The sequence below is a fragment of the Lagopus muta genome, chromosome 2 (assembly GCF_023343835.1).
Source record: "Lagopus muta isolate bLagMut1 chromosome 2, bLagMut1 primary, whole genome shotgun sequence".
Lineage (NCBI taxonomy): Eukaryota > Metazoa > Chordata > Aves > Galliformes > Phasianidae > Lagopus > Lagopus muta.
This window is the reverse complement of record NC_064434.1, coordinates 27786333-27813031: the sequence shown is the minus strand read 5'-3', so window position 1 is coordinate 27813031 and position 26699 is coordinate 27786333. Positions and strand designations below refer to the sequence as shown.

The 26699-nt window shown below is 36.6% G+C and overlaps 1 protein-coding gene across 1 annotated transcript in view; it reads left to right on the top strand.

Annotated features, from left to right (window-relative positions):
* The window catches only part of LMBRD1 (LMBR1 domain containing 1), a 67630-nt gene extending 43843 nt beyond the window's left edge, over positions 1-23787 (top strand). The window contains exons 10-16 of the mRNA XM_048936542.1: positions 5155-5219; positions 5945-6047; positions 7163-7267; positions 8491-8640; positions 9544-9622; positions 21740-21831; positions 21947-23787. Of these exons, the coding sequence (XP_048792499.1) occupies positions 5155-5219; positions 5945-6047; positions 7163-7267; positions 8491-8640; positions 9544-9622; positions 21740-21831; positions 21947-22066 (714 nt within the window). The 3' untranslated portion in view covers positions 22067-23787. The remainder of the gene's footprint in view (positions 1-5154; positions 5220-5944; positions 6048-7162; positions 7268-8490; positions 8641-9543; positions 9623-21739; positions 21832-21946) is intronic.
* Positions 23788-26699: the final 2912 nt, after the last annotated feature.

Here is a 26699-nt window from a genome sequence, read left to right as displayed (position 1 = left end):
CCACAAGCAGGGCCACCAACGTCCTCATTTCCTACTAGATTAGGCTGCCCAGGACCCCATCCAACCTGGCCTTGAGGACCTCCAAGGATGTGGCATGCACAACCTCTCTGGGCAGCCTGTTCCAGCACCTCACCACTCATAGTAAAGAGCTTTTCCCTGGCATCCAATCTAAATCTTTCCTCCCTCAACTTAAAACCATTTCTCCTTGTCCTGCTGTTATCTACCTTTTCAAAAAGAGTTGATTCCCCTCCTGTTTGTAGGCTCCCTTTAGGTAGAAAAGGCTGCGATGTGGTCACCCTATAGCCGCCTTTTCCCCAGGCTGAACAAACCCAGCTCCCTCCTCCTGTCTTCATAGGGGAGGTACTGCAGCCCTCTGATCATCTTTGTGGCTCTCCTCTGGACCTTCTCCAACAGCTCCCAAATTTTACCGTTTCTGAAATGGTTTCCCAGAGTTGCCATCACTGGCTGCTGGGTTTAGCTGTGCCCAGAAGTGAGGCTGTTTGGAGCTGGCTGGAACTGGCCTCTTACTAGAAGCCAACCCTCCAGCCACTGCGCTCTCAGCTACTTGCTGAGATAACATGTAACACAAATGTAACATAATCATGTTACATTTGTGCCACTGCTTTTTTAACTATGTTAATAGACACCAGCCCTGAGAGAATGATTGCTCCTCTATGTCAACAGTTTACGGGCAGGTTCGGTCCAGTTCTGTGACTAGCAGGGTGGAGGGATTTTGCAAAATCTGTGCCTCTGGAAGAAGGAAACAGGGGACCCCCAAAATAATTACAAACAGTGGCAATGATCTGAGGAGAAACAAACTAATTTACTAAATATGTTATTGGAATGCAAGATAGCACACTATAATCAATATAATTAGAATTGAAGCCAATAAATCAAATATAATGAGAGAGAGAATGTCTGAAAGGTGGATAGGCCTCACCACAATGCTGAGGTGAGATGCGCAGTCCAGTTGAGCAGCAGGGAGACTTGCGAGAGCTGGTGAGGAAGATGAAAAAGTGCCCATCAGGTTACCTTGCCAGGAGTTCTATCTCCTTTCCGTGACCGCAAAGTCCCCTGTGGAATGTAGTTCTCCTCTTCTGGGCAGGTACCCAGGACTTGAGCATTAACAGTTAAACTCCCAGTGCCCCACATGATGTTATGATGTGGAATACCAAAAATCACAAAACCATGACATTCCACCCCTTATTCTACATCACTGCATCATGCTTAACATACACAAACAATAATTACCAAACATTAAACACAAGCACATGCAAACCTATATATGGAATTACTGACTGCACTCCCCCAACATCAAATTCCCTTGTGGTACACATTGGATATCCCTGTTTCTCTGCATCACCCACCATGTAGACCCAAGTCCCTGGGCAAAAACAGTGCTGTGAAGAGGTTTACCCTTCCTGGAAGCTGTAAAGACCCAAACTGCTTTTCCTAGCATGTTCTTTACATGTACTACAGGGACCTTATCTCCCTTGACAGTATGTAGGGAGCAGCAGGACCATCACAATTGATCAGTCCTCTAGTATTGACCAACCAGGTGGCTTCTGCCAAATGCTTCTCCCAGTGCTTAAATGTTCCGCCACCCATTGCTTTCAACATGGTTTTTAACAACCCATTGTAGTGTTCAATTTTACCAGAAGCTGGTGCATGATAGGGGATATGATAAATCCACTCAATGCCATGATCTTTGGCCCAAGTATTTACAAGAGAATTTTTGAAATGAGTCCCATTATCTAACTCAATTCTTTCTGGAGTGCCATGTGACCACAGGACTTGTTTCTCGAGACCTAATATGGTGTTTTGGGCAGTAGCATGGGGTACTGCAAATGTTTCAAGCCACCCAGTGGTTGTCTCTACCATAGTGAGCATGTAACACTTACCATTGCAAGATCATGGCAAGGTGATATAATCAACCTGCCATGCCACCCCATATTTATATTTTTGCCATCGCCCTTCCTCCCAGAGAGGTTTCATCCTCTTGGCTTGTTTAATTGTGGTGCATGTGTCACAATCATGAATAACCTGTGCAATAGCATCCATAGTTAAGTCTACCCCTCAGTCTCTAGCCCATTTGTATGTTGCATCACAAAACCATGACATTTTAAATGTTTGTTTCTTTGATATTGGTTTAAAGTCATGGAACAATTACCATAAGCTGATTCACTATTTTTTTTTTTTCCGTTGACATGAGTGCCACTATAGGAAATAACTGGGCAGGCAAGGGCAAGCGTTCTAGCTTTTTGTTAGGGACACCCACCTGTTCCCATGTGATCATGTCTACTCAGAATGAAATTGTCCTAAATTCCATGATCGTCTCAGTAACATCCAAGTTTTTCAGAGATCAAACAGTTTAGCTTCCCAGACTTCTGGGAGTAGGGATAGGATGCAAGAGTTCTCTGTATAACTCTAACAAGGATGATGTTGTGGGGGGGGTGCAAGAAGCAGCACATGCTATACACTAATGACTTTGTAATGTCTACAGTCTTGCATAAAAACGTGGTTCTCTTTTTGGCAGTTCCTTGATACATATTCTAGGATTAGAAGATCCATGCAAATGCTTACAGTTGATGAGAGAAGTGGCATGAGTTCAAGGCAGCAGATCTGCAACCTACTCAGTAGCAAATGTATTTTGAGTACAAGTAGGAGTTGGGTCAGTGTTTTGCACTTGATTGTTTTAGAAACTGACCTGACAATGGAGCAGGCCTGATTAAAGTGAAAATAATAACAGGGCTTGAGTTGTGATAGCATTGAGACCTTGCTTACAAAAATACTGTGGTGTAGAAGTGAACTTAATCTTGTGTTGAAAGCTTTGAATTCTTTTAATATGAATTAAAGATTGCTTTTTTCTTTGAAAGATAACCTTCTTCAGTTCCTCTGTATGCTGTTTGGCTGAAACCCAAGTTGTTTTTTGCCTGATCTAGTAATCAAAGCTTTTTAGTACCAGTTAATAAATAGGCCTGTTAAAAGAACAAGAGGTTCTGTTTAATCGAGTACTGTCCTTTGTTTTAAAATAGAATGTGTTCTCAGGGGTTTGAATTCCTTCTCATTTGTGCTGTGACAGAGCAGAATTTAGAACCCTTGGTAAATTTTCATGGCTGTATCTAAAATATTTTAAGAGAATCCAGTTGGCTTAAACTAGTAGACAGCAGTACAGTTATACTAAGCTGCTCTTAATTTAACTTCATCAGTTTGCTCTTCAGCTGATAGAGATTCAGACAAACTGTGTAAGTTGCAAGCTTGCCTGTGAGTCTGAGTGTTAGTGTTTATTAATTAGCTATGTGCTGATTAATAGAAGTGAAGCCTTGGTTAATCTATAGGGCAAGTTATAAGGTACGGGAAGAATGTAGATAACATGAGGTTTCTTACATAGAAGATCTGAGTCAATAGCTGCTATGAAATTACATGAATGTAAGTTGATGTTAATTGTGATTTAGCAGTCTTAACCCTGTAGAAGCATAAAATGAACTAAGGGAGAATTGTAGGTCTTTAAGTTTGATAGAAAAGGCTTATGTTAATGCAACTGGAGTTGAGGTTAAAACATGAGAAGAAGCGCTTTATCAATTGTTTATTCACTTAAGTGTAATGCCTTGTTTCAAAAGACATATGCCAGAGGAAGTACGGATATATCTACTGCCTGTAGTTAATAGGAAGTCATAAAGTAATGCAAGCTTAATGGTTTTTTTTTGTGCTTCTGTTTCTTGAACAGCTAATTCCTAGTGAGAGTTTACTGTGGAGAGATACGATCTTAAAACATTCCGTTCTTAGTTTGTACATCAGGCAGTTTTATATTGGTGATCCAGGTTTCCAAGCAAAAGCTTACTAAAAAAGCTTTCCAACACTTCAGAAATAGTAGCAATAGCTGATAATTACAGTGGTCCGTAGCAGTTGTTTGTACATAACTATTCTTCTGATTTGTTAGCAAAATAAGAGCAGTGGTTGGCTTTTGTCTGTTTAAAACTGTTGAACAGGTTAAATGACTTCCCTTGGGCAGCTGAAGGAATATAGAACTTTGGTTCTAGAACTCTCTAGAGGAGAGGTTATCTGGTTATTTTGATGTGTTAATGTCAACTTTATCATTTGTCCTTAGATGAAAGCATATCTAAGTATGGCAGTATTCAAGTTGCATTTATATTTTCTTGAAACTCAACTCTTCTACTACTGCAGTAGTTGTTTTCTTGTCTGTTCAAGTCTAAAGATCATTTCAAAGGTAAATTCCTGGGTAACTTAAACCTATGAGTTGAAATACTCTGAAAGCTGCTTTCTGTAACTTGAGGTTTGAAAGCTACTTTGAAATAATAATAGCGGTGACTGAGGACATGCAGGCAGAAGCAAGATGCAATTTTAGCACATAGGCCTGCTTACTTGAATTTTACATCAGTTCATCGAACTGATTTTTGTCAACATTCCTCCAAATAGCTCTATGGAAGAGAGCTCTCAACTGAGAAATAATTGTACCTTGTTTAAACGGAGCGCACTACTGGATGTGGTAGTGCAGCAGTGGAAATATACTTAATGCCCAAATGCCTTCATATTGTGAAGGTTTTCCATTCTATATAACAAGTATTGATAATGCATTCTGGTGAATGTTATGTTCATTTAATGTAACATCTGTGTTCTTAATGGCACTTTTTTGACATTTCTAGACTTACTAAAGGATGTAGTGCTAAGAGATTTAGCATGAAAAGGGTAGGTTTAGATTAGATCTAAAGAATATATTCTTTACTCAGAGCATGATGAGTTGTTCAGAGAAATTGCTGATGGCCCCTAGAAATGTTCAAGGTCATGTTCAATGGGATTCCAGGCAACCTGAAGGTGTCCCTGCTCATGGCAGGGGATGTTTGAACTTGATCTTACAACCCAGGATGTACTTCAACACTTGACTCAGAGCTCAATGTATCTGCTGGACAGAAGTGGTTCTTGTCTTGGGTGCTCATCTTTTTGAATGCTTGACATAAATCTTTGTACCTGAGTAAGTGTTTCTAGTGCTTCTGTCAAATCTTTACCAAAACTATTTTTAACTGCTTGTGGTCTGAGCTCCAAGATTGCTAGTCCTTTATTGGAACTCAGACAAGTTTTGTTATTTTATCAACTGCAGGCATTTTCAGTTTCATTGTAAAACATTTTTGCTTCCAGATTGTATGGGGAGTATTCTTCATCATTGTAGCACTGCTCTTCACTGTCTCTCTCTTCTTGTCAAAGTAAGTAAATTGCAACACTTTTTTAACTACTTGAACTATGCACTTTCTCTTCTAACATCTAACTCAGTTTGGGGTGACTTGCTTCAGGAGCAGTTTCTTTCCTATGATGTATTTCTATAACCAGTGCTGCATTTTTCATTGTAATGCACATTGAAATCAAAATGTACTAAAACAATCAAGGGCATGTCTCAGTTTAACTGCATGCTGCTGAAAACAGTTCTGATGTGGTAGAGAAATCATGAACTTTAAGCAAACTTAATTAAGGCTATGGAACTATTGAGTGCTTGAATGAACTTAAGTGTGTAGGTACTTGCTGGCTGGTTAACAGGTGTTTTTCCTTGTGGTAAATGATATATAATGTGTAATCACGTACATTATAATTGTTTCATATAATTGAAAGTAACATGAACAGCTACAAAGTAGAGATTTTAATGAAGATCGTTACCAACACTTGAAACTTCTGGTTAAGTTTCTTTAATTTTTCAGACTGGGCAAATAAGTTATATGGCCTGAACTAAAGAAGAACCAAAACATTGAGGAAATAAAGAAATCAATACAGATTTCTTAGAATGAGTGCAGTGAGTTTTATAGAACAATGGGTCTATATACGTATGAAACAACTCTTAATCTCTAGGCTTAGTTCAGCTTTTTTTTGAGCTGCTGTTTTAAATTTAACAACTCCTGAATAACCATAGAGCTTACCCAGTTTTTCTTAATTTCTACAGTTTAGACAAAGCTCTACATTCAGCTGGCTTTGACTCTGGATTTATAATTTTAGGAACCAATTTGACCAATCCATTGAATATGCTGCTACCTGTTCTTCAAACAGTAAGTAAATTAATTGGTGATGTACAGATATAAGGAAGTTCCTCTGATTATCGAAGCTGCTAAAAGACATACTGTACTTCTAAGTAACTTGAAGAAAATTGTCTAGATGTGTTCTGTAAAAGTAAGGCAGCTTTTTTACTGATGATTTGTTTTAGCTAATGGATGTAGAATATGAAGATCTTGGGTTGATGAAAGTCATCCAAACAAGAGAAAGGTAGTGCTGGAGGTGAACTTTGATTGGAAAGATGTAGTTGCAGTGTTGATGATGGTTGTCGCACAAGTTATTACACACAGAATAACAGCAACTTTTTTCATGTCCTTTTTATTTATGTATGTTTATATTTATTTATTTATATTTGAGTTTTTTTTGTTTAATGACTTATGCCTCTTAAGGGACATGTACCTCAATTTTCAATGTATTTATTACATCCTGTAAAGATATACTATGTTCTGTGCAGTTAGGCATGTTATAATACTGTATTACTCTGAAATAAAATGTGTTTTTTCTTATGTATGAACTCGAGTAGATTTGGAAGACAACATTTCCACATGAATTTTACAAACATGAAACAGTAATGGTTAAACTAACGAAAGGGAAGCTTTAATTGTTAGTAGTTCTGTTACCCCTGAATTCTGTCCATAATCACACTGTAATGGTTTGGTACAAAGCATTGCTTACTCAGTAGTTTCAAAAACTATTAACCACTACAGCTTATCGCTGGGAAAAGCAGTGTTCAGCGGTAGTGTTATCTTTAACTGTTAAATGCTGTACTCAAGTATGTTCAGAAATAATCACACGCTTATATAGTTCTAAGATTAGTTTTGTTGCTGTGCGTTTTCTGTTCTGAAAGTATTTTTAAAAAGCAGGTATTTTGTGGCCTGAAAATAAGTAAAGTTTTAAGTTAAGAGAAACACTTAGCTAGTTTCATAAACTGTAAACTGTGTTAACAGGAAGCCATACTAGCTCTATTTGGGGAGACATACAAAGCCTTTAAATGACTTACTACCTCAGATGTTTTAGATAAAGCTAAGTAGTTTCTAAGTGGGGGAAGAGCATATCTTCTACTTAAAGATCGTTTTGTCATTTCAAGTTCTTGTGTGTTTTTTGTTTTTAGGTTTTCCCACTTGATTATATTCTTATTACAACTATTGTTATGTACTTTATCTTCACTTCAATGGCAGGGATTCGAAATATGGGTATTTGGTTCTTCTGGATAAGGGTAAATATCACTTAATTTTATAAAGCAAACTATTAATGTCTGAGAAATGTCCCATGGAATATTTTTAATGAGTAGTTATGTACTGCTTCTGAAATACAGAGATGCCACAAATGTTATTTGTATCTGTAATGTGTGCTAATAGCATACTGTGCAACTTCTACTGTTTTGGAAAGCTACTCTGTTTTGCAAGCTGTCAGACAAGACTGTTCTATTGTGATAAGTAATAGACAGTTGACTCCTTTGGTATATGAAATCATTGGCTTCTGGCTCTTTGAAGTTGGAGCCATGTGATTTTGATGCACTGAAATATTAATAAGCTTCTTAAACTCAGAAAAGTGGAGTCAAGCTCGACTTGATTTTTATGTGGCAAGACAGTTTCTCTAATTAGATTGAGTACAGTGATATACCGTATCTAAGTATGTGCAAGTAGTATTACTGTATTTAAAGAAACAGCATAGCAATCACACTTGTGATCCTTGGCTGATCACTTCCCCTCTTTTGCTCCTACTTTGCTTTTACCCACTGATACCCTTTTCTGTGGTGATATCCCAGAACTGCAAATGGTGACAGTAAGTTTTGGCAATGTGCTGAGACTTGTTGCTGTTTTTGGTCTTCATTGTTTACTAGATGCCAGTTTCTTTTCTCTTATGACACTTCATCTGAGCCTGTGGGCATCACAGTGGAGTAGAGTTATCTACAGATAACAGCAAGGGATTATGTTCTTCTCTGGAGAAGAAAGTGGAGAAGATGCAGCTCCATCATGCGCAGTTGTTTTCAGTACTTAAGAATACAATCTCATGATTCCCTCCTCTGGTTTTGTCTGATTAGAGAAGCAATGATAGATGACATTACACCTTAGCCAGAGGATGCAGTACTTCTTGGCAAGCCATAGCACTGCTTAATAAATGTGATAAGCAACGCTATTTGTTATCTCACTATTTCACTATTAATTGTTTTAGGAAGCTTCCTGATCTATAAATGCTCTGGATCGCTGGTACAATTATTTTGATTAAATAGCTACGTTTAGAACTTCATGTAAATACACCTGAAAATCTGCTTTAACTCACTGGAATTAAGTTGCTGGAAGAGAATTTATAGCAGCTTTCCAGTAGGATTGTACTCCTCATTTAGGTTGAGGAGAAAATGGATTATTTTTTTTTTTTTTTTTACCTAAAACCAACTTGATTTTTAATCATTAGCTCTTGTATGTTTTCTACTTGCAGCTTTATAAAATCAGACGAGGAAAAACTAGACCTCAAGCACTATTATTTCTCTGTATGATACTTCTGTTGATAGTTCTTCATACAAGTTACATGATCTACAGTCTTGCTCCTCAATATGTAATGTATGGAAGCCAAAAATACCTGGTACAGGTAAGATGCAACGTGGCATGTGTTTTTTATTTACAAGTTTAGTCATACTTATGCAGATTTCTCAAATTGGGCTCATTCTTAGCTCTTAAAGAATTTTCTAGTCAGGTTTTTTCAGCTATTACTGAAACTGCTTGGTACTGCATAAGCCTAAAATGGCTATACTGTGTATAATGTCACATAATTCCTTGATAATCTCTACACAGTGCCAAACTTTGAATTATGCTTCATTTCTATTGATAAGAAGCTGCAAGCTTCCAATAGATTTTGGAGATAACATGAGTGATTGAAAGTAATGCTGCTTTCCACAGTTAATGTTCTCATGTATATTTGAGATGACAAAGATATAGCCTTGTACAGTAGAGGATATTCAGAAAGCATTTGAACATGCACTGATTAATCAAGTGTAAGGATCAGTTTTTTCAAGTTCTAAAACAGTTTGAATTGGAACAGGAATATTTGACTTTCCAGTAGTTTTCTTGCAAAACCATCTTCCTCCTATCTTGGCTATTTAAGTACTATCAAGTATATTGGAGGCTATCATCTAACTCTTATACCAGGTTGTAACTGTATTCAGTATCATCATTCAAGCCTAGCACTTCAATGGTTTCTTCATCACCAAGGATGAATTCCAAATTCTGTTCATGAAAACATAAGACTTACTCTTAGATACAAAGTATTTTGCCCAGGCTTTCAAAGGGCATAACTTGTTCATTTCTTCTAAATGAAAGCAGAATTTTTCATGTGAAACTAGTCTTAAATGATAGCTTCTTTATGTACTGTTCAAAATCTAAGTCCTTCTAAATGCATAAGTTCATCAAAGCTTCTTTTTTAAAAAATAAACTAGTACTATACTGAAAAATGCTTATTTGAGGGAGTGTGGACTAACTTTATGTATTTACGTAGAGTAATAAGACAATTGATGGCCAGCCAAAGAATGTCACAGCATTTGTAGTGAAAGACTGTGATGCAGATGCACCTGAAGGTAAGAAACTCGTTTCTTGTGTATACGGTAATATCAAGTGTGTGCATAGGTGTAATAAGGAGCTCAAATTTTTTACTTTGATTTTGGATTTTGTGTTCTAATGAGATTTTAACATACAGTTATGTCCAGAAAACATACTACTGACAACTTACTGAAGTTTAGTAGAAGCAGTTCAAAGGTGTGTTGCAGTTAACTTTAGTCTATGTTTTAGTATGTACGTAGAAGATCTTAATAAACTCAAGGCTGTGAATAGCTTAGCATTTTAGCATCCGAAATGTCATAGTGCATGTTTACTATCCAAACATTCAGTGAAATATTCTGTCAACATTTGTAATGTACTCAAGAAAATTAAGATCTGAACTTCTCAGTGCCAATTTGCAAATAAAGAGAATTTTGCAGTTAAGGTGTAAGTACAGGCTGTTCTGTGAGCAACAATACTTGAAGACCTTGACGTTTTAGACTATTGTCCTGCAATTCTCTTAATTTCTCTTGCATCCAGTGTTATTAACCATCCCTTTTTGACTGCTGTCGTACTGTAGATAATATGGAGCTGTGAATAGTGACTAGCAAGCAGATGAATAATGAGGGAGCTTTTCCTGACTTTTCTGTCTTTTGCGATCAGTTTTTGAGACAGTTTCTGTAGATACCACTCTTTCTTGACACTGGCCTTGAGCTGGGAATTTCTTTAAGAAACCTAGCTAGCCAAGCTAATAATCTGGATTTTCTCAACATTTTCTCCTTTTTTCTTTTGCCCATAACCAATTCTTGAACCATTTGAATCAAAACAGGTGTTTCAATATTGATGCTGCGGTTTTAGGCCCCTATCAATTTTTGATTGTTTTGACCTTATTTAAAAGAAGTCAGCTCAGCCAAAGATATATGGCCTTCAGTATGGTTCATGTTTTTTCGTTGAAGCTCTCAGTTGTTTTCTCTGGCACTTTCAGCTTCTGTGTAGTAAGTTGAATTGAGTATGCTTTAATATACTTTAAAAAAAAAAAAAGGTGTGTCTAATCGATACAAAAGATAGACAGTGCTCTTAAGTCTTCTATTCTCACCTTACCAACATTCTGTAAGTACTGAACCCCGACTTCTGGAACATCTTAGCGACTCCTCAGCTTCTGTTCTCATTTGTGTTATTGGGAAGGATGTTCAATTTTAAATGTTTGTAGTAATGAAATTAACTGGATGTATGATCTGTTCTCAAGTTTTTGATCTTTTGCAGTGTATTTCCCATGTATGTACTTACCTCAAATTTAATATGTTGGTTTCTATTCATATTTCTTTTGTCATTTACCATGAGTGGTGGATTTTTCTAGACTCCACTGAAATAAATTGTTCATTCACATTTTTGATAGCTGCTTTTAGCCATAATGTAGTCTGAGATGCTTTGATTTTTTTTTTTTTTAGGGATGTAATATTCAACTTGTATTGAAACTGCAATACTGCTAAAATTAACTCTTCTGTTAATTTCAGAAGAGTGAAATCAGTTGTCTTTCAAAATGAGATCACTTAGAAGTTTTTATAGATCTTTCTTGTAAGCAGCTTCTCAGTTTGGTTAATACTTGCTGGAAGAAGAATGTACCCTGTCATTGATAAGCTCATTAGTCTTGACTTCTCTGGAGAAATTTGGGTTTGATCTTAATCAGACTTTGCTGTTAAATTTAAGGAAGTGAGATTGTGCTGAGAAGTAAGTTTCCTAAGTTCTACCTGTAGTTGGTGACATTCATAAGTACTTTACCTACTATGATTTTTTTCCTAACTTATTTTGTGCAATAGAAACGATATAGCTGATGCCTAAAGCTTGTTTTCTGATGTGCTTGAACACAAGAGTTGGCCTGTGTAAATGAAATGATGGCTTTAGTTTATTAACATCATTGCAGTAGGTATCTTTGAGTCATGCTCTCCTTAATTGGAAAGAGGAGGTGCAGGTACTGACATGCTGTCCTGTGCGAGCCTAATCTAAGTAGAGGGTGAGTTAATTTTTTTAGATGTGAATACTAATGTGATCCAAAGGGTATAGTAGAGTTCTATATCTATAGATGCAGTCAGGTTGCTAAGGTCATACTATAGATGAAAAAGTAAAAAACAGTAAATCTGTTAATGAAAGCCATTCACTATTTCACCTAGTTGACTGGGCTGCATTAAAAAGGTGAAATGTAGTACTTGCCTATGAAATACCTGCTATTTTAATATCTGAAGGTAATTTAATGGAAGAACTGGTTCAGATCTATGTGATAGCTAGAAAATGTTATATGACATTTGTATCAAAGTTAGGAACTGGATTTTTAATGTTTTTTTTTTTATAGGAATACTAGATGCATAGTAAGCACAGATGTAATGAACTTTAGAAGTGGTGACAAGCACTTTTTTTTTATTGACCGCTTTGCTGCTAGGGCTTTATCTTATGAAAACCACTGAACTAGAGCTAAGCGCAAATATTGATTTGTCGTCTCAGTGCTCATTGTATTGTTTTTCTTGACTGAATTCATTCTGTTTTTCCTTAAAGCTATAACCTTTTACTGATTGATAGATACACCTATAGCTTCAGCTCAATTTTACTGAATACTTGGATACTGCAGACATCATGACTGCTATATTTACACTATTTCTCAGGTGGTAGAAAAGATTGAATCTTGTTTAAGCAGCTAATACTAAAACTTAAGTACTGTTAAAACTTAAGTACTGTTAAAACTTAAGTACTGTTAAAACTTAAGTACTGTTAAAACTTAAGTATTTGGGACTGTTTTCTATACGTGCTTGCTTCTTACTGGCCTTCACTTTGAGAGGTATGATTGTCTTCCAAAAAAATGAGACGGATGAAATACAGTATTAGTACAGAAAAGTAAAGTATTTAGACTTAAATATGTAACTTATAGATTCAATTACTGTTTGATTTCATACATTAAACCTTGTTATTTCCTTAAATTATTTATGAGGCAACTTGCTGTGTACTGGATGCCATAGACCATGATAGCACAACCTCAGACAAATAGACAAACCAGAAGTAATAGAAAGAACTATCTTCTAACTCAATAAAAACACTTTTTCTTAGTTGTGCTTCAATACTTTGTGTAAAAGGCTTGTTCTGGTTAATACACAGTTTCTTGTAAAGCTTTTAAAATGGTCTTTGGGACTGTGAATTGCCTATTTCTTATATGCAAACCAAACATTATTTTTGTTTGCGGTTGAGCAAAGATCTCATTAGTTGTTCTTAAGGACTAATGCTAGCCGAAGTGCTGGGTCTACAGTTCTTTAAGGTCAAAAAAGGCTTAATTATGTGATTAAGAACTTTGCCGTTGTACTAATGAACTGAAAATGTGATATAGGTTAAACTTAACTGGTTAACAAGGCTTACTGTAAATAATGTAAATGAACAATGATTGAACTGAAAGCTTTAATCCCGGTCTTCCTATCCTTGATTGTGTGATGTTATAAACAGTGTCTGCCTCTTGTTAGGTCAGAAGTCATGAAAGCGTTCGTATAATACAGGAAACATTGTTCACTTTAAGTGTATAGCATGCTATGAATAATCTTGATTTGGATTTTCTGCTTCACTTAATTGGAGAAATGAGGCTTTTCTGAGGTCTGTTAAATGCTGGGCACAGTCTATCTGCTGAGATTTTTCCGTAGACCTGCGCTGACTTGAACTGTTATTTATGGAGAGAAATGGCAAAACAAACAAACAAACAAAAACAACATCTCAGGCTTAATCTGAGCAGACCTTACTGTGCTCATTAGGTATGTGTTTTCTTCTCAGACTGTCCTGTCATCTGGAAGTCAATAAATGCAGGTTTTATACTGGCCTGAATAAATAGATTTAAAAAATAGAGTTAGGCCATAAGTTATAAGGAAGTTCCAGGTGGGAATGCCAAATGGGAGTGTGTTCTGTTTATTATTTAAATATAGAAGTCCAGGAGATGTGTGGGGTGGAGATTGTGTGAAGCTTTCTCATGTGTATATTGACACTTTCGAAGAATCCTAGACTATAGATGACACCAGTTGGTGGATTTAACTGAATTTTTGAAGGCAAAAAGAAATCACAAAGCCTGAACAGGAGGAGGCTTTTAGGAAGAACTTGATCCTTTTTTCTGTTAATTTTCTGAGTGACCTAACCTGATGCTTTGCCCTCAGTCTCTACTTATATCTTACACTATGGAACTTCTCTATAATCATGACAAATCAATTTAAGTAAGCACCATTATGCATGTTTGACTCCAGACAGTCCTATTTATCAGCTGTAATTAGTGGAGTAGCTAAAATTCAATAAATAGTATCTGAATTATCAGATAGTCATGACTGGGCTAAAGTCAGCTGTATGATAGAGACAGAAGATGTCAAAGGATGGGAACTTGTTTTGAGAGCATCATTAGTGCCAGAATTTCTAATCACATCCAGATTTTATTTAAAATTTGGCATTGGGACACTTAAATTTAACTCTTTAATGATATTCATAACTTCCTTTGTTCTCTAGAGAATAATAAAGGTATTCCAACACTGATATTTGATCTGCTTTTGTAGATGCCTCTATTTATTAACTGGCTATGAAGTTATCCTAAGGCCAGAAGTATTTCATGTGAAGGCATTAAAGGATCAAGATCAGTCTGCTAAAATATCAAATGCTTTCTTCAAATCTTTTTCCATGTAGATGGAAAGGATAGGTAAGGTAGAGAAAGTATGAAAATAAAAGTAAACTAAATGAGAAAAATTAAGTTAATGCTGAAGGTCAAGTGGTGTAGTGTAGTTTCAGGGAATCTGAGCTAGTGCAAGATGGAGTTTGATCCTGTTAAAGGAGGTAGGTGGTTAATCAGAAGTGCTTTGATTAAAGTGAAAGTGATAGTTTACACTGTTCTTTGATTCCTTGCTTTCTGGAATCTTGCATCTATGCTCATATTTAGGATATTGCCTTCAAAATTAATACTTATCTTTATGATCTTGAAAGTAGAAATTGATAGCTGTGAGTTACTTTAAATGTGTTCAGAGAAGATTTCCAGAAAATAGCTCTTGCAAATGATCAAATTAAGTCTGTTATTTAAAAACAGGAAATTACATTTGTATGATCTGTGCACAAATACCTCAGGACAGTTTTTGTGATTAACATAAATGTCATATACAATTTTATATCTAGTTTCTCTGAAACACAGAATGCACCTTTCACTTTTGCAGGTTGATTGCAATGATTTACTGCTTCCCTGTAGAAGGATGTGATCTCTGGAATTAACATTGTTACAGATTTCAGTCATTGGTTAATACTGTCTTTTTACTAGATCCATGTCTATTCTGCACTTAAATATGCATGTATTAACATGCACCTAATGTATGTTAAATCATCCTTTAAAGCTGGCGAAAAAAGAGATTAATGGTTTTAGCTCTTTGAATCTCTTTAAAACGTTTCTCTCTATTCTGTTAAAGGGTGCCAAGATCTGCATATATTATGATTCTGTGTAACCTAAAATAGAAGCTGTGTAGCTGGGTGCTGTTTTTCATTGTAGTGCCACAGCTTTAAGATCTCCAAATCTAAAATGATGAGGAAAAGTATTCATAGGCTTCTTCAATGTATACGGAAAAAAGTAATGAGAATTTGCCTATATTTAGTTAAAGTTTGCTCATATTTTATTCTCTAAGATCAAATACCCTTTTTCTACAACTGTCCCAAACTTCTTGTTCATATTTACGACTTTTCTTCCTCAAAAGTCAAATTTAAGCAATGGCTGTGTGACTCAAATGATTTGATAGGACTACATTCTCAGTGTTAAGAAATATAGCTGACTAGTGACTTTACTAGTCAACTCTTTTTCTTTGCTTTTTAGAACAAAATCCTGGAGGATCTAATTGGAAGCCTCTTTAATCAAATCCTGCTAGCACTGCTGGGACTTGCAAGTTTTTGAACTGTTCAATATAAATATAGTGTCTAATTATCAAAGTTGTATGGCTGCAACAATACCCGTATCAGACTGATTTGTGTTTTTACATTTTCTGTTTCTGTCTAGAGTTATATCAGGTTGAGTTGAGTTTAATTTGCAGATATCCAATATAAGGTAACCGATCTATAGCTCGAGTTGCTGAAAAAGCAGAAATGGCCTTCTAAATGTTAAGGTGCTCTAAATAGCTTACTTGGTGCTTCAGTGATACTGTTTCACTATTTCTTGTTTAGAGCTAATAAGTATTTTTGAGGGAATGTTATTCCATCTGAAACAAGCTTTCTCAGAATTTAGGTATCAACTGGAACACTGCTAATTTCATTTTGAGTGTTTGCAAAAACTTGAATATCTTCCAATGGGGAACACTTAGGAAGTGTTTACTACTGAGCACTTAGGAAGTTGATATTCCTTCTTTTTCTGCTGACTGTGAGCCATGTTGCAGGTTCTCTAATTCCTGTTTTCCTAGCTGCTGACTCCTTAACTTGTTAAATTTTTTTCTTTGACAGAGTTTGAACTAGCTTTGGAATCATCAGCTCCGGTTGAATAGAGTAGCTTTTGGACTAGAACCAAGCCTGTTCTGTTAGACTTGTGTGGTGTCCATGGTTCCCTTTTAGCTGCTATTTCACTAATGCTCCAGCTAAACACAAGATTAGATCTATATTTTAAGTCTCTAGATGGTTGCAATTTGTTTAACATCTGGGTGATTTATGTCTTACATTTTTGTTGTGTATTTGTACTTTAAAGTTCTGTCAGTTTGAGTGGTCAGAAGCCTTGTGATTCATGTCTCTTTAAATGGAAAGTTATCAGTACTTACATGGAGTCTGATGGAAAGTGTTTTCAGGTCTTTGCAGTATGTGAATTAACCAATTTCCCAACATTCTTTTCCCTATTACAAGTAATCAGAAGTGTGAATTTGTTAAAGTTGACCATGAAGTTAGTATAGTAGTGGTGAAGGTCTGATATTTGCATCAGTGTGAAAGTTGAAGGAACAGTAACTCAAGTTTGAGCAATTTCTGTCAAGAGTCAGCTGAGGGAAAGGGACAATTGGTGTGTGATGCCACTGGTTATTGTAGCAGATGGACTTCTCTAATGAAACCAGAGGAGCAATAGCAGAGGGACTGGATTGTGGCCTGCAAAAGTCTCAACAGCTGCGAGTACTAACTGTACATATGCTACAATAAAGAATAATATGGGACTGATGGTGGTAGCTCAGATGAGATATATGGCAGCTACTTTTCATGTAGAAACTGCTGAGTAACAGGCAACAAAAAGTCACTTTTTCCTTGTTTAACCATCTTTGATAAAAATTATATTTGTGACTTGTGGCTTTGTTATTACCACTCTGTAAATCTTTCCTTTGAAACCTGAGAAAGTGATATATAAAAATAGTTCTAAACATCAAACTTCAGTGGCAGATTGAAGACCTGGAATAACCTTAACAGAAGCAGAAAAGTGTGTGAGTCTGGTAAGTTGCTAGCTCATAGGTACAAGGTGAAGAGGAAGCTTACAATTAGAAAGTTGTGATAGACTTGCTTACATCTGAGGATGCCTGAAGCTTATTTTATCTTCTCTATCTGAATGCTTTGGTCTGTTAGCAAAGCTGGAACTTGAAACAAGTCCACGTTCTGTTTCTTTAGTGGAGTATTTAAATTTTAATACTTGATCCCTGTTTCCACTGTTATGTGTAAACAAATGTTTTTGAACTGTGAGAAACAGTTGTGTGTCTCAGGATACTTTCCAGGGCTGTAGCATTTCTTCCATCTGGTGGTCAAAAGAAATTCTAATCACTCAACATGAAACCTTACCAGAAGTGAAAGTTTTGCTGTTCTCTTGAGAGAAATGAATTGGACATATCACAGGATGACAGATATGCAAATATGACTATGGCTCTCTTACACTGTTGGATGTCCCTTGATTTCTTACCTACTTGCAATATGTTTTTTGTGGACCATAATCTTACACATTTTCTTTGTATAGATTAAGGTACTTAGTACTTACCAAAATATTTGGTCAGTTTGTTTATTATAAATTGACTAAATTTTCTTATTTCCCTAGTGAAATGCTGAGTTGCAAGACAAAACATAGTAGTAGGACTTTTCATTATGCTCTATAGCCACAGATTAGCCTATGCTGCTTTAGTGTTTCTGTAGTTTTTCTCATGGTCTGAATTAAGCCATATAACTTGTCTAAGATGAGATATCCAATTAATAAGTTCTTTTTATTTTGGAGTTTGCAACACATTACTTATATTGCTGAGATATTGCCATATATTTAACAAAAAGTTTTTTCAGAGCCCTTAGTCTACCTTAGTGACATCCTTTAAGCAATACGCTAAATGGATAGTTGAGTGATTCCAAGAAAAAAACTTTTGCTATTATAGCTTTTTCAAATCAATCCACAGGCTGCTTCATTTTCTGCTGCTGTACATTCTAAGTAAAAAAATGTTTCTGTGAGACCACTTTTAAAACTGAGATCTCTGCCCTCTCCTACTCAGTTCATAGGAATTGTAGTGTTTTTCTCATTTTTATCAGAAGAATGTTTATATTGATACAACTTGTATGTTCCAGGTAACACTCAGAGATTTCCAGAAGTTCTATCAAGCAAGTATTTCATGAATTACTGCATCCAGACCAACCATTCCTGCTGCAGTTATTTACCCTATTTGTCAAAATACAATTTAGCTCTTTGTTTCAGGAAAACCATAGTAAGATTAAGTGCTAGTGCTACAAGTGCTGTTTAATGAAAAACTGACTTGGCCTGTAGGAATGTTCATTCAGCAACATAAAATAACACGTCTTGAGTCATATAAGCTAAGTGAAGTATTCAGGGATGTGTTTCACACAAAGCACCATGGGAAGTAATAACTGGAAATGAGTGGAAGGCTAAGAAGGATGTTTGAGATTTCACAGTTGAAGTACTGCACCATGGATGTGTACTAACCATCATTCCATCTTATCCAAGTTTTAAATTATTTAAATTAGGAGCAGTGGCATAGGCCAGGAAGTAATGTTGGTAAGGATGAAATGTATGTTTTCCCCTTAATTACCATTTCTTCGTTGAAATCTCAACCCTTTTGGATCTTGGTAGATGATTAATGTCTACAAATGCATCAAACCCATTCTTGAAACTCAAGTTGCAAGTTGTACTGTTAGCAGCATCTGCGTTCTGCTGCAGAGCTTTTGTGTGGCAACAGGACCCTCTGAGATGTTTTTTGAGTACCTGAGGCCATGCCTTAGATGCTTGTATGATTTCTTTAATATACAGTGCATTCTAACATACACCAGGTTCTCTTCTAAGAGTGTGTTTTTACCGAAATTAGGTCTGCTTGAAATCAGGACTTGACTGTGTGTAGATGACATTATCAGTCTCAATCAGTTTTCCATCCAAAATGTCATGTAAAGTGTTAGATGTTTGTGGTATCCTTGTACATACCTTGATGTAATGTGGATTATAACTAATTTTGAGCATGCAAGACAGAGATCTGCTCCAACCCTCCAGCAGGATTGGGCAGAGCAGGTTGCTCAAGTCCATCCACTTGCTATAAGTGTCTCCACAGATGAATTCGGAAACCTGTGTGAAGTTGAAAACTTCGCCTGCTGAAATGAAGTTTTACTTGTTATCTGACAGGAATATTTCTTGCTGCAGCTTGTCTGTCATCCATTGTCATTTTGTTGTGCAGGTCTTTTTAAGAGTCTTTCCTTTTATTTTTAATCCCTTGCTACATGGCAGAGGTAGCAATAAGGCACACCTGCAAGCACCTTTACTCCAAGGTGAATGAACAAATCTTCATTATATGCCAGTGCTTTAGCTGTTTCAGTGTTTTTCTGCCAGACTTGCTGCATTGTGCCCCTGTTTCTCTTATACTAGGGAGCCTGAAGTAACACAAATGCAGTTCCAATTAGAGTTGAAAGAAGTAATCTCTTCCTTGGACTTGCTAGCTGTGTTCTTGTTAGTGAAGCATGATTTTTGGTTAGCTTTTTCAGTTGCAACTGCACACTGGTAACTGTGCTTCTGGCTTGTATGCTAGGGCACTGGGGCATTTTCTTGTTGACTAAGTAGCTTTTGCAAAGTTGCAGACTTCATGCAGAGTTGTTGTACCTCGTCAGTTTTTAGCCTGCACTGTTGCATGGTGTTACTTTGTTTAAGGTGTCAGTACTTCCCTTCTTTGTTGAACTTCAAGGATTATTTCAAGGGGCTGAAATATTAGGTTCCCTCAGAACAGTGTCCTTACTGTATAGTGTATTTGACCTCTGTTCTCTGCTATCTGTAATTTCATCTGGGTTTTTACTGTGGCTGTAGTCTATCAGTGTCCAGACCATTAACGAACAAATGAAGCCGGTGTCTACCTCAGTATTATCTTCTCCAAAGAATGTCAGTGTTGTGCAGTTCTGTGTTCACAGCTAGTATCTCTTCCCTAAAACTGTTTTTTAAATCCTTTTGTGAAAGCTCACTATATTTTTAGATTCAGAAATGGTAGACTGTTACTATGACCTGTGCATTTCATTGCCTAAAATAATTGTGTAGACTTCAAGGTTTATATATTACACATTTCTTTATCCTTACAATTCAGTTCTAGGAAAAAGCCTTTGTTCAAGAATATAAGTAAATGGAGCTTAAGGGTTTAAAACTAATTCGCCAGGATCAAAACTTTCAGTGGATCTGACAAAACATGGTCAACTTCAGGTAATTGTGGCTGTTAGCAGTGTTGCTGGGCATCCTTTGTTTAAGGAGCTGTTCTATTTTGAATCTTGATTTTTGGTTCTGTTGCTTGGTCAGCACTGTATAGTATGCTTTATTCTTAGTGATTAATTGCCTATCAGGCATGGTAGGTTTCCAAGCTTTGTTTACAGTGTTCACAGAGATCAAGGAATTGTCAGTAATATTCATGAATAACTATCATTCTTAACAACGTTTTTATCCTAATTCAGGTTATTCATCCACTTAGTCTCAATTGTCATTACAGGAATTTAAATGTCGTTACATCAGTGATGTTTTAGTTCAGAGGGAATGAACTAAAAGTTAGTTGAACTTCTGACAGATTCCATTGAGATGTTTTTCTCGAGGTCTAAGTGTTCTAAAATATTTATCATCTATTTAATCCAGTTACTGTAGAGAGACATCTGAAAGTTTTTAGCTGCTTTTAATTGAAGTAACCAGCTGGAGAACTGCAGATGGTGTTGATAATACTACTTGCAATTGTGAAGCACCGTCATGCTAGAAGTATTTCTTGCTTTATCAGTAATGTGCTAAATTATTACTATTCCTTCTTTTTACATATGTACTACTGAAGGGTGTTAAGAGGGAAATAAAAGAATTGATCTCCATTCTTTGAAGAAAAATAGAGAACCAAGAAGGATTACTTTAGCAAAATTCCTTTTCCATTTCTGTTTGCTTTTATTTGATAGTAAAGTCTTCTTTCTCTGCAAGAGATGTGCCACACTTGAGTGATTTGTAGAATGTGTCAATGTTGTACGTCTAATATTTAATAGCTGTGAAATACCAGTTTAACTTTTTGTTAGTTAATGCTATCTCATAGCCTGTGAGGCAAATAGAGATCAGTGTGGTACACAAAGTAGTAGTTAAACTTAAAACTAACAGAAGAATTTTAAATATTGTTAAGTATAAATCACTGAACTGTTAAAGGACAGGAATTTGTCAGTTTTGATAAAGGTATTGTAGGCACCACAGTTTTGGTCAGGGAGAAGGTCATCTGGGGATGGTCGAGCAGCAGGCCTTCCTGGTGAGGGCTATCCTTAACTCATACTAGTGAGCTGTGGTATGTGGTGGTGGTAAAGCAGCTTCTGGGGAATTCTGATTTGAGGTATTAAAGTGCATTTCTACTGCAGAATCTGCTTTGTATCTCCTTGTTATTGATACCAGTTCATCCAAAAGAGAATGATTTTGCAATAGGATCTGTCAGAACAGCCAGTAATTAACATATCTGTCAAGTATCTGATGCTAATGGATTTACTTACATCAGCTTCTAGTGCCATCTGTATTCATGTTCAGTATCTCAAAATCAAATATCCCTCTCCTGTACCTTTTTGAGAGGGAGTAGCATACTTGATTTAAGTAGGTGGAGTTATTTTTAAAAGCTGAATACCCTCTGAAAGTGCTGAACTGTTTTCCTATAAGAAAATTGGAATTAGCTGACTTCTATTTGTTCTGTGTTAATCATTCCTATTTGCTTTCCTTTTAGATCAGTGTATTGTTACTCGTACATACCTTTTTCTTCATAAATTTTGGTTCTTCAGTGCTGTCTATTACTTCGGGAACTGGGCATTCATTGCAGTAAGTATTTTGATCTTGAGATAAAGATCACTGAAATTTGCATACTCATACTGCCATTCAGTTTTCCATATGTTGTCCTTCAGTAAAAGTAATTTTACTAATTTGTGACTTGCAGGTCTTCTTAATTGGATTAATTGTATCATGCTGCAAAGGCAAGAAGTCGGTCATTGAAGGTGAAGTAGATGAAGATGATTCAGACATGAGTGATGATGAACTGTCAGCTTATTACTGTTGATAGCCTTTTGCCTTCAAGATAGGAACATGCAACTTAATATTTTGTTGAAAGTAATATCCCCATGGAATTGCTATCAAAATAAACATCCTTGCACCTGTAAAATAGAGAAAATAAGTGTACTTCCTAACATGAGGTCAAAAAATGCTTGAAAGCGATCACTGTATGAAAGAAAGCAAATTGTGAAACTGAATTTGAATAATATAGAGAACTGTTTTATGACATATGTGTAACTTTCTAATGTACATTTTGATAAACTGACTGCTGTTATTTCATAACTCATGTTGTTTCTCTCGTGCTTTTTAAATATTTTCATACCAAACTTACAGAGCACTGTTCTTTTTATTCAAGCTTATAAATAAAATCAGCTAAAATCCTACAAAACAGCTGGTATAAGCATTGCTAGAAAAACTTGTGTTGAGTTTTCACTTTCAGGTGGATGCAATTTCTGCATGAGCATCGACATTTCTGAAATTTCTGTTTAAAACTATAGCTGGTAAGAAACTTTACTTAAAATAGGCCAGAGCCATGAACTTGAAGTAGCAAGTCCCTAGTATGTGAATAATGTCCTTTTCACTGTTATCACCACTAAGCTACTGTGGAATCCTCTAATAACTATGAGCTGTCTTTTTGGCCTTGTCAGAGGAAGTCATTAGTATAAATGACAATATTCAGTGTGGTTGTAGTATGTTGGTATAGTTCAGTTCTGAAGATGCTGGCTGCCAGGCTTATAACCAATGAAAAAGTGAAAATCTCAACTTCTAGTATTTTTTCTGTGACTTTTTCAATATTTAACATGGATGTTGCCAACTTGTTTACAAGCCTGTATTCATATAAACATAGTTCTTAAACATATTCATGTCTTTTTAAAATAAGGTTAGTTGCACTGTTACTGAGCTGTATTTTTGAGGCTGAAAATGTGTCTTCGCATACTCATTGGTGACAAGTGAAAGAAAATATTAGTACAGATTTCTAAACTTCTAATGCTAACTGAAGTTACAATTTAGAATATCTCTTTATAAGTCAAACTGACCATTATTAAACTGTGTGGAAATTAAGTTCTACTTGTCTGTGGACTCTTCAAAAATCACAGCTTGCTTTTTTTTTTTTGAAATAGAGTATGCCTCTCCTTGCAGTTTTTCAGAACAGCAGAGTCCTGGGAACTGCTGAATTTGAATTCAGTTCCAGTATTGTAAGTCTTTTTAAGAGAGTTGCTTAGTCAATTTGTGGGTACTGGTAACAAATAGTGGACTCTTACTAAAAAATTCATTTTTTTTTCCTGTAAGTATTCAGTGCCAACTACTGCAATATCCATGTTGATGTGGCAAACTGGATTGTAGATCCTGATCATAAGCTAAGCATATGTAGTCAAGACTGCTCAACTTATGGCAACAAATTTGTTTGCTACCAGTGAGACATTTTAAAGGTCAGATGAATTCAGATGTTGAGAGCAGGTACTGAAGCTTGATTAGGCATTCTGTGCTCCCTTAAACTAGAATGAGCTGAACTCTATTTAAACATGACCATGGGGAAACTTGCAGTGAATTATTTATAAGTAGTTCAAAGGAATCAAACAGAATGTGGAGCCTGATGCTGGATGTCTGGAAGCTCCCTACAAGCTACATCAAGAGGATATCAGCAATTTACAGCAAATGCTGTTTTGTGGGAACCCTGATGGGAAAGTTAAGTGAGCTAATATAAATAAAGTGAACTGCTCAAATGTTCTCATTTTATAGCATTCATTGATATTTTCACCAGCACCTTTAACTGATAACGCTTTCTTTGCCTATATTATACACGGGTTTGTTTGCTAGTATTTCTGAATGTAAGACTGGATTTTGCAGAGTTACATCCATTCATTCTCATCTTCCCAATGGGGGAAATGGCTACTTATCTGGGGAAGATTGGCAGGAAGATGCTCCCTTCATATCATAAAGCTGCTTGTGAGCTTTATGCAGTCTGAGGTCAGGATACCTAACCTTTCCTAGACAATTATTGCTCTATTGGTATCTCCTGCTTTCATGACTTTCATTTCCCATTTCTAGGTTTTTCTCAATCTATCCTGCTTTCAATAGGCTGTGTGCAGTAGTACACTGATCAGCCTTTGACCTTGTGGCATTCTTTCAACTCTTGGAGGATTCAGTAAGTACCACCTACTTGACCAGGTGCTACTAAATTTTTACAACTGGCCCAATACTACTTCACTTACAGCTATTGAGAAGCAGCCTTTCTCACTCCATAAGAATTTGGGAGGTTTTTCAGATGCTTGCTTTTATCTACTGTCACACAAGCAACAAATGATTGTCAGTACTCATAATCTAAGCTATTTTCATGTCGTAGAGTTTCTTTAGAGTTCAATGAATATTTTGACTGCATGCACTGCTATACTATGCGCTGTTGTGATTTTCATGAGTATACACTCAGGAATTCATTTGTTTAGCATTTCTTTCATGCAGTGGAAACTTGACATGTTCGGCAGTGCTGTGCCTTGTTAAATGAGCTGGAGACGCTGATGAAGTTTGTGGTAAAGTCAGCAGCTGGATTTGCTTGTCACAGTAAAGAAGGCTAGTAGTGAAATGCAGTGTAGCTCTGACTTAAAATACGTATTATTAATCAATATTTGTGGCAACTTTAAGAAATAGAACTTCCAATAAAATTTTTCCTTGTTGTTTTGTGCTGTTTTCTGTAAAATGCTAGAAAGTCAAGTGATGAATTGCTTTTCCACAAGTTTATTCCTTCTGTGGCTGCTTGTCTGATTTTGTTGATAAAATTGAGTCATTTGACTGTTAGCTGTGAAATGACCATCCAGAGGTTTTTTTTTGCAGTTTTGAGCAAGTTCAGCTTTTTCAGATATAAAACAATTTCATGTTAGATGTTTTCTTATCAAGTTTCAAAGATCGATTTTTGTCTGTACTAAACTCACATAAAATAGTATCAGAATTGTTTTGCTGAGTATATGAATATTTCAGATTTGTGTGAGCTTTTGATAGGTGTAGTGCTCTGGTCAGATCTAGTTTGTTTTTGTTTTTCGAATCACTTTTGTGTTTGGGGCTTGTGAATGTTTAAAAGCTACTTGTGAGCCTTAAATCATTCTGAAGTATTAAACAATTGTCACCAAAATTGTTTAATAGAATTTGGCAGCACTGTCTGCTACTTATTTTGTAGTCTACCTAAAACTGCAAAATATAAATACAATAAAGACTATAGTAGGCTGTTATTCATTTTAGCTAAAATGACACTGTCCAGCAGATTAACTGATGATTGTTAAAATCTAGTGAAAATATTTTCCTGCTTCAGAGTGCAAAGCAAAATTATATGATTTTTGTATTTTTGCTGCCCCTTTTGACTCCTAGTGAAGTTTTACTTTCATTGAAGATGTGAGGTTGATGTCAAGGCCTTAATGGATAAGAAGTTGGTTGGATGGTTGTACTTAGAGGGCTGTGATCAATGGATCTGCATCCAGGTGGAGGCCAGTCATTAATGGTGTCCCCCAGGGGGTCTGTCTCTACACCAGTGCTCTTCAGCATCTCTCTGTCAGTCACCTGGGTAGTGGGACTGAATGCACTCCAAGCAAGTTTGCTAATGAGTCCAAGCTGAGTGGGCTCAGTTAATGTGACAGAAAGAAGGGATGTTGTCCAGAAGGCCCTGGGCATGCTTGAGAAATAGGCCCACATGAAATGAATTGAGGTTCAACAAGGCTAAGTGCAAGCAGTCGCTCTTGGATTGGAGAAATCCGAAGTATGTGTGCTGACTAGCAGAACAGCTCATTGAGAGCAGCCCTTCTGAGAAGGACTTGGAGGTTCTGGTGGGTGAAAAGCTGGACATGAGCTAGTAGTGTGCACCTGCAGCCCATAAGGCCAATGATGTCCTGGGCTGCATCAAAAGAGGAGTGGCCGACAGGACAATGGAGGCAATTGTCCCTCTCTTTTTTACTCTCACATAGCTTTATTGAGAGGGTTGCATCCTGGCCTGAGGCCCCCAGCACAAGAAAGACAGCTGTTTGAACAGGTCCAGAGGAGTGCTCTGAAGATGTTCAGAGGTCTGGAACAGCTCTTCTACAAAGACAGGCTTAGGGAGCTGGGCTTGTTCAGCCTTGTGGGGGCTCCAAAGAGACTTCATTGTGGCCTTCCAATACTGGATAGGCTCAAGAAGTGGGCCTGAGAGTGCAAGATCTTGCACATTGGTTGTGACAATCTCCACTACCAATACAAGATGAGGGATGAAAGGAATAATTGAGTACAGTCCTGCCAAAAACAGGTACTGGTGGAGAGCAAGATGAACACAAGACAACTATGTGCCATGATCCCGGAAAGTCAGCCTGGACTGCATCAGAAGCATGGCCAGCAGGTTGATGGAGGTGATCCTGCCCCTGTGTTCTCCACTGATGAGACTTTACATGGTGTACTGTGTACAGATGTGGAGTCCTCAGCTCAGGAGTGATATGGACCTGTTGGCACATGTTTAGAATCAATCCAAAGGCTGAAGCAATTCTCCTACAAGGGCAGGCTGTTCAGTCTGGAGAAGATTCTATGCTGGGGAGACCTGATAGAGGTTTTTCAGTATCTGGAGGAGGGCTGTAAGAAAGAAGGGGGCAGATTCTTTAGTGAAGTCTGTTGTGATAGGATAGGGGAAAATG